Here is an 8,836-nt window from a genome sequence, read left to right as displayed (position 1 = left end):
TCTCGGGCAACTGTTCTATTGACCAGTAGCTGGTGCTTGGCTCCTCTGGTGTTACTGCCAATTCCTTTCTGTGCCTCGCTCATGTATTGAGCCACATGCTTACTCATTTTTGCTGCAATGATGCCTGACAGGGCCTTCCATGTTGTGCAGAGACAGGTAATTGGCCGGTAGTTGGATGGGATGGGTCCCTTCTGGGGGTCCTTCATGATTAGGACTGTCCTGCCTTGGGTTAGCCATTCTGGGTGGCTATTCTCCTGGCCTCTCCCTCCTTGGTGTATCTCTTCAACCGGGTGGCCAGAGCTGTTAGTCGCTGTTTGGCAGTTTCGAGTGCCTCTGGTATGGAGAGTGAGTTGTACTTCCTGTCCCAATCTCTGGTTGTGGGGATGATGATGACATCTCCCTGCTGACCTGTCTTCCCCTTGCTGTAGCATCGTTGTTGTATTTCATTAATCTAGTAGATTTATATTTAGATAGTAGATTTTGATTACGGATGTTGGAACACTGGGCTTCTTTGTTAGCCTTGATTGTGGAAGTATCCAATGGTCCCACATTCGCTGCATGTATCCCCTCTCTCTGGGATTGCTTGTATAGCAGCATTCCAGCAATTCCGTATTTTCTGTCCTGAGACATCGATGTCTTGTTTGCCCTGGTTCCCTAGCAACTGACCCAGACCTTGTTGAGCCAGTATGACTCTATCAGTTATGTCTTCACTCATTCCTGAGGTAGGCTGATATATCATGAGGGGTCTTGCCTAAGGACCCTTACTAGATGATGTTTTGCCCCGACCGGGATTCGAACCCTGATCTCCCACGTCGTAGTCAGTGAGCATTACCACTGTACTATCCAGCTGATTTCTCTCTCTCTATATATATATATATATATATACACACACCAGGGGCGCAGATAGGATTTTTGAACTGGGGGGGACTGAGCTGTCAGCAAATGATTCCATTTTGTATATATATATATATATATATATATATATATATATATACATGTATATATATGTGTGTGTGTGTGTGTGTGTGTGTGTGTGTATACACACTACCGTTCAAAAGTTTGGGGTCACTTTGAAATGTCCTTATTTTTGAAAGAAAAGCACTGTTCTTTTCAATGAAGATCACTTTAAACTAATCAGAAATACACTCTATACATTGCTAATGTGGTAAATGACTATTCTACAGTAGCTGCAAATGTCTGGTTTTTGGTGCAATATCTACATAGGTGTATAGAGGCCCATTTCCAGCAACTATCACTCCAGTGTTCTAATGGTACAATGTGTTTGCTCATTGCCTCAGAAGGCTAATGGATGATTAGAAAACCCTTGTACAATCATTTTAGCACAGCTGAAAACAGTTTAGCTCTTTAGAGAAGCTATAAAACTGACCTTCCTTTGAGCAGATTGAGTTTCTGGAGCATCACATTTGTGGGGTCGATTAAATGCTCAAAATGGCCAGAAAAATGTCTTGACTATATTTTCTATTCATTTTACAACTTATGGTGGGAAATAAAAGTGTGACTTTTCATGGAAAACACAAAATTGTCTGGGTGACCCCAAACTTTTGAACGGTAGTGTGTATACATGTTATTTCACCTCCCTCACTGCCATCACCAGGAACTACCTGCAGGCCAGGACAATGATAACATTTTAACATAGCCTATGGAAATCCAAAGTTTACACATTATCATCACACACAGAAATTGCAAAACTGCAAAACTAGTTTTAAAACCGCTAAGTTCCAACTGTTAAACATAGCGAGAGGCTGGGCTACGTGTGTGTGTGTAAAGTGTAAACCAGTGCATCCTGACTTTCTAACTTTGCCTGTGTGTTGCATGAGCAGCAGCCAGTCAACAACTCTTCGCAAAGTTTCCTTATGAAACAATATGCTCGCTGAAATTATGGCAGGGAACGCCAGATTAAACATTAAAACTGCCTTCTGAGCACTGTATCTACAGGCTACCACCGAAAGAAGAAGGCTACCAGAAAGGCATCACTCCATACGATTTTACTTTCACTACGACATTACTTTGAACAGACTATCAAAAAATTGCAAGGTGATATGATAAAGTAAGGCACAGTTTACTTACAGTCGTTTTTTTTTTTTGAAAAAAACGATGCAATCGTTTTCTGCCTTTTGGCACCCTTCATCATGCCGTGTTGGGGTCCTGAACTAGGAGGAGCTGTCCCTGATATGCCTGTCAAACTTGTTGTGGGTAACCATAGCAACCAAGCTCGAGCTCGCAACCTGTGCAGTCTGCGCAGTTGCAACTATGTATGTACTGCTGTGCACCTCAATAAACCGAATGGTAATTAGTCTTTTGATTTTTCCGTGAGGTTTGCCTTATGCAAAGAAAGACAGCATAGACATTTTTTCCTCTCTATAAGTGGGGGGGACCGAACGAGGTGAATTTAAATCTGGGTGGGACGAATCCCCCCCGTCCCCCCCTCTATCTGCACCCGTGACCACACACACACACACACACACACACACACACACACATATATATGAGGAATTTTTAATAATATTCAATGAACTATATAATAAAAATTGTCCTATAAAGAAATACAGTAATATACATAAATATACAAATAGTCTGTGGGTCACCAAGGGGCTACAAAATGCCTGCAAAAAGAAAAATATATTATATAGACAATTCTTAAAGCATCGAACTATAGAGGCAGAGGAAAAATATAAAAATATATAAAAATAAATTAACTAATATTATGAGGATATGTAAGAAAGACTATTATAATAAATTACTGGAGAAAAATAAAAACAATATTAAAGGTATATGGACTGTACTAAATGGTATTGTGAGAAATGGATCCAAAACTACAAATTACCCGGAGTACTACAATGAAAATGACAAGACCATAAATAATATGGAGGATGTGGTGAATGGTTTTAACCAATTCTTTGTAAATGTGGGACCAAATTTAGCGGCAAAATAAAGGAACCTGAGACAACACAATGTGGGGACATAGAAGATATGGGGGATAGAAATCCAAGTACAATTTTTCTAACTGCAACTGAGGAAGAAATTATCCAAATTGTAAGAAAATGTAAAAACAAAACCTCTACAGACTGGAATGATATAGACACGTTAACAGTAAAGACAGTTATTGAGAGAATTGTGAAACCACTCACCTACATCTGCAATTTATCTTTTCAATCAGGTACATTTCCAGACAAAATGAAAATTGCAAAAGTGATACCATTGTTTAAAACCGGAGATAGACACCATTTCACAAACTACAGGCCTGTTTCTTTACTCCCCCAATTCTCCAAAATACTCGAAAAACTTTTTTCAGATAGACTGGACAAATTCATTGAAAAACACAACCTCCTTACAGACAATCAATATGGATTCAGAACGGACAGATCAACATCAATGGCACTAATGGAACTAATAGAGGAAATCACAAAATGTATAGACAATAAAAAAATAGCAATTGGAGTATTTGTGGACCTAAAAAAAGCATTCGATACCATTGATCATAGTATATTATTAAGTAAACTAGAAAAGTGTGGTGTTAGGGGAGTTGGGTGGAGCTGGCTGTCGAGCTATCTAAGAAACAGGCAACAGTTTGTGCAGATAGGTGACCATAAATCTCATTTCATGAACATTTCATGCGGGGTACCACAGGGGTCAATATTAGGTCCGAAATTATTCATATTATATATTAAGGACATATGTAGAATTTCGCGAGTACTGAAATTTGTTTTGTTTGCAGATGACACCAATATTTTTTGTTCCGGTGAAAATTTGCAGCGGACTTTAGAGGCAATCACAACTGAAATAAATAAACGAAAACTATGGTTTGACAAAAATAAATTATCATTAAATCTAAGCAAAACAAAGATCATGTTGTTTGGGAGACACAAAATAAATTGTAATGTAGAATTGATAATAGACAATACTAAGATAGAAATGGTACAGGAAATTAAATTTCTTGGTGTGACTTTGGATCATAAAGTCTGCTGGAAACCTCATGTAGGATACGTACGAGCAAAACTGGCAAAGTGCTCGGCAATTCTGTTGAAAACAAAACATATTCTTGATTGTAAATCTTTGTATACTCTATATTACTCATTATTTTTGCCATATCTGACTTACTGTGTCGAAGTCTGGGGAAACACCTACAAAACCACTCTGCAGCCGATATGTACAATACAGAAAAGAGCAATAAGGACAATAAACAAAACAGGATACAGAGATCACACAAACCCACTATTCATAAAATCATACGTTGAAATTTATGGATCTGGTCAAATTCAGAACAGCACAAATAATGTACAAAGCGAGAAATAATCTATTGCCAAAAAATATACAAGGAATGTTTAGTGAGAGAGAGGGGGGATATAATCTAAGGGGAGACCTAAATTTTAAAAAACCAAAGGTTCGAACAAATATGAAAAACATGTGCGTATCGGGGCGGCACGGTGGTGTAGTGGTTAGCGATGTCGCCTCACAGCAAGAAGGTCCTGGGTTCGAGCCCCGGGGCTGGCGAGGGCCTTTCTGTGTGGAGTTTGCATGTTCTCCCCGTGTCTGCATGGGTTTCCTCCGGGTGCTCCGGTTTCCCCCACAGTCCAAAGACATGCAGGTTAGGTTAACTGGTGACTCTAAATTGACCGTAGGTGTGAATGTGAGTGTGAATGGTTGTCTGTGTCTATGTGTCAGCCCTGTGATGACCTGGCGACTTGTCCAGGGTGTACCCCGCCTTTCGCCCATAGTCAGCTGGGATAGGCTCCAGCTTGCCTGCGACCCTGTAGAAGGATAAAGCGGCTAGAGATAATGAGATGAGATGAGATGAGATGTGCATATCGAGCTGTGGGGTGACTTTATGGAACAGACTGGAGACAGAAATAAAACAAAGTGCAAATATAAATCTGTTTAAAAGAAGGTACAAAAAAATATTTTTAAACAAGTATATAGAAGAGGAAGTATGTCAATGGAGGATGATGAGGGATAAATAGAACAGAGTTGATTGTTATATTAGAACTAATTTAGTATATGGTATATATGGTATGTATTTATTTATGGGGATAGTTTATATATTCATATTTACAGGGATAGGTATGTAGTAGATATTTATTTTTGTAATTATATATTTATATAGATATTTAAGAAATGTATATATATATGGTATATAGTATATATATTTTTTTGTAATTATATATTTATATAGGGCAGCATGGTGGTGTAGTGGTTGGCGCTGTCGCCTCACAGCAAGAAGGTCCTGGGTTCGAGCCCCGGGGCCGGCGAGGGCCTTTCTGTGTGGAGTTTGCATGTTCTCCCCGTGTCCGCGTGGGCTTCCTCCGGGTGCTCCGGTTTCCCCCACAGTCCAAAGACATGCAGGTTAGGTTAACTGGTGACTCTAAATTGACCGTAGGTGTGAATGTGAGTGTGAATGGTTGTCTGTGTCTATGTGTCAGCCCTGTGATGACCTGGCGACTTGTCCAGGGTGTACCCCGCCTTTCGCCTGTAGTCAGCTGGGATAGGCTCCAGCTTGCCTGCGACCCTGTAGAAGGATAACCCTAGTAACAATTTTATGTTCCCAGAACGTTCTGGGCACGTACGCCTTTGGTTGCCTATACGGTGCATATACGTTAGGTTTGGTTGCCACTTGGTTGCCACGTGGTTGCCATGGAAAGTTTTTCTGACGTTGCCCAAACTTTTCCTGTTGGTTACAACAACAACCTTCCCCTGCCCTTCCCCTAACCTTGCTGGTTGCATGTTTGGTTCCCTGAATGTTAGCCTAACGTCCCCCTGACGTTGTAGAATGTTATGTTTTGGTTAGATTTTGCTTTCAACTAATTAGCAACATCAACACATAACTGCTAGCACATCTACATGAGAAAACTCAGTGATGAATGAACAGGCAAATTTGGCAGGTCTTGAAAGTTTAATGAGATAAAATATCAATAACAAATTTGAATAAAAAAAAAAAGTTTGAAAATAAAAAATAAAATAGAAAAAAGTTTCTGAAAGTGTAACAGTGCATTCAATAAAACAATCATATATACAAAACAGAATAAAATAGAAAAGTTTCTGAAACGGTGCATTCAATAAAACACATTCAAAACAGAATAAAATAGAAATAACAGTTTTTTAAAGTGTAACTGTGCATTCAATAACAAACAAAATAGAATAAAAAAAAAACACTTCACAAAAAAAGAATAAAAATCACTGTTCACAAAAAAAGAGTAAAAATTCACTGTTCACCCGTTGCTGCTGACCAGCTGACCTGAAAAGAAAAAGGAACAAAATGTTTAAAAACAAGAACAATGAGCACATGTCCACAAAAGCATGATAAACCACCCTACTACCAACCACGAAATGTCTGTGATTGCACCAAATTAGACAGCAGAAGTATACCGTCTGTGTGGTGCAAATTTTAGAGTCTGCCCAAGGCATTCCTCCACTTCAGCTTCCGTATGGCCAGGAAATTTTGACGCATGCAGCTAGAAGGCAAAATAAAGGAAAGTTACACATCAAAACCTAGTCAGTCAAGCATGGCATAAAAGTGATGTGATCAATATATAAACACTTACCCTTTATAATCTTGCACAGAATGGACATCAAAGGACATTTTGGCCCGTCTGCCCCGCAAGCTGTAATGGGCGAGTACCTCATTATTTGCCGCTCGGCGTAGCATACGGTGAATGGCTGCCCCTAAACCTGCCCCTCCGACAGTTTCAAGAAAATGTTGCTGTAAAAAAATAAAAATAATTATACAATGAAAATTACTGTAGCGAGCTTATAAGATAGATAGATAGATAGATAGATAGATAGATAGATAGATAGATAGATAGATAGATAGATAGATAGATAGAATTACCATCTTGTTCCTCTTGTCTGGTTGTTCCAGACTCCTATCCAACTCCAGCAGCTCCATCACCATGCTGCATGGTTTAGCCAACACCACATCTTCTTGCTGGAGTTGAGGCGTGTGTGTCGGGGCGTTGGTCTCCACCAATGACTCGATCTTGTCAAACCTAGCCTCGAGCCTCCACATCAAGCGACTCATGTGGGCCTCTGTGACTATGGGGACAAATGTGATGGAAGTTGTAATTTATAATGTACTTTCCTGAGTGAGTGAACTAGTTAGTGTGTATAAAAGTACTTACTTCTCTCAAACATGGCTGTGATAGCCGAGACACCCTGTCCGTCATGAAGCACCCGGCTGCTGGCTGAAGTTTTCAAAAAGAAAATATTAGTTTTCCTGTTCATGATTTTGTATTCCAACATCTGTAAATGGGAACTTGAAAGCAACTGTACCTTGAACAGAGTCAAAAGAGGTTTCCAGTGATTCTTGGAGGTGCCTGGCTGACTGAATTGGGTGTAGTGCCCAGCTGCTGGCTGAAGTTTTCAAAAAGAAAATATGTTAGTTTTCCTGTTCGTGACTTTGTATTCCAACATCTGTAAATGGGAACTTGAAAGCAACTGTACCTTGAACAGGGTCAACAGGACTTGGGCTAGGGTGGTGAGGACTGGCTCCAGTCCCGGCTGGTGTTGACCCTGAAAAGATGGTGCATATGGATGTTAAGTCATTTATTGGGGGGGGGGGGGGGTTCTTATACATGGTATTCACAAAAGAAGAACCTATGATAATACATTAGACATTTACAAATAATTTGAAAAACACTTACATTGTGGTGGTAGTGGCATTGGGTCCTGCTGACCTGAAAAGAGCACACAAACATCAGATCAGTCACGTAATATGCACCGGTTATTCATCATGAATGTTAGCTCCAAGCTATGAATGATGATTTGGGAACTGTTAACTTACACACAGGGCTTCCAGGCACAGTCAGAGTCTTGGGTTGCTTCTTGGTTGCTGCTACCACTGGAGCAGAATCATCTGGAAGGAAAGACCATACAATGTGCAATGTAAATTTCTTGTAAATGACTTGAAAATGAACACTGAATTGAGTAACTAATGTTGTCATTAGTGAAGAGAGCTTACCATCATCAGAGGATTCGGAGACAAACCTCCTTGGGCGCTTACGCTGCCTTATTGCAAAAGTGTTCACATCATCCTCTGTCTCAACACTTGAGGACTCCATCAATTGCAAACACTTCTGTTCAGCTTTGGCGTATGAATCTATGGAAAATGACTTAGTCAGTAGCACAAAAAAAAGTACTGCCATAGAGAGAACAATTCAGTATATTCTATGTAGTGCATAGCAGCAGCGATAGCTCACCTGTTTCATACCAGGTTTTCTTAACGGGATGTTTGGCCCAAGTTGTATTTGGTGCTCGGCACTTCACAACATGCAATCGCACATTGTGTGTCGTCCAGTAGCAGGCCATGCCATACTAAAAATATATATAATTTAAAAAAAAAATAAATAAATTTTATATATATATATATATATATATATATATATATATATATATATAATATAAAAAAAACAAGCATATATATATATATATATATATATATATATATATATATATATATATATATATATATATAAAAACAAGCATATATTATATATATATTTGCTATCAAAAATATATAGGCATATATGTAAGCATACATATTTGCTATGTATCGACAAAAAAAAAAAAAGACTCGTACCTCAGAAGTGTGTCCAAGCCATGAAGATGGCACAACCTCAATAGCATTGTCTGTGAACTCATCTGTGAAAACAAAGGCATCATTAGCAACTTTCCTTGACCACAAACGTTTGAGACATATTTGCAAAACAGACGGAATTCTCCTTTAAGGTATAACCACAACCAGAAAGAAATCACAAATTACCTTTTTGAAAGTAGAGTACTTGAACAGAAGTAGGCTTCAGTACTTCCAACAGAGACGTTTGCT

General features: G+C 39.1%; 1 protein-coding gene across 1 annotated transcript; it reads right to left on the bottom strand.

Moving 5' to 3' along the window:
* Positions 1-6,511: 6,511 nt before the first annotated feature.
* LOC132900206 (uncharacterized) lies at positions 6,512-8,319 on the bottom strand. Its single transcript, XM_060942234.1, has 9 exons — positions 8,211-8,319; positions 7,973-8,110; positions 7,796-7,867; positions 7,656-7,688; positions 7,456-7,524; positions 7,285-7,365; positions 7,134-7,196; positions 6,845-7,047; positions 6,512-6,715 (listed from the first exon to the last, which is right to left on the bottom strand). Exons 1-9 carry the CDS (start codon positions 8,317-8,319, stop codon positions 6,554-6,556), a joined length of 930 nt encoding a protein of 309 aa, XP_060798217.1. The 3' UTR covers positions 6,512-6,553.
* Between the last annotated feature and the right edge of the window lie 517 nt (positions 8,320-8,836).

This window comes from Neoarius graeffei, chromosome 16 (assembly GCF_027579695.1).
Source record: "Neoarius graeffei isolate fNeoGra1 chromosome 16, fNeoGra1.pri, whole genome shotgun sequence".
Lineage (NCBI taxonomy): Eukaryota > Metazoa > Chordata > Actinopteri > Siluriformes > Ariidae > Neoarius > Neoarius graeffei.
Note: the sequence above shows the minus strand (reverse complement) of the source record. Positions and strands in the feature narration are given on the sequence as shown.

Coding starts and splice junctions, on each gene's coding strand:
- LOC132900206 (XM_060942234.1), bottom strand. CDS start 8,319: ATGGCCTGCTACTGGACGACACACAATGTGCGATTGCATGTTGTGAAG. Junction 8,111..8,210: donor GAAAACCTGGTATGAAACAG/GTGAGCTATCGC, acceptor CATTTTCCATAG/ATTCATACGCCAAAGCTGAA. Junction 7,525..7,655: donor AATGCCACTACCACCACAAT/GTAAGTGTTTTT, acceptor CCATCTTTTCAG/GGTCAACACCAGCCGGGACT.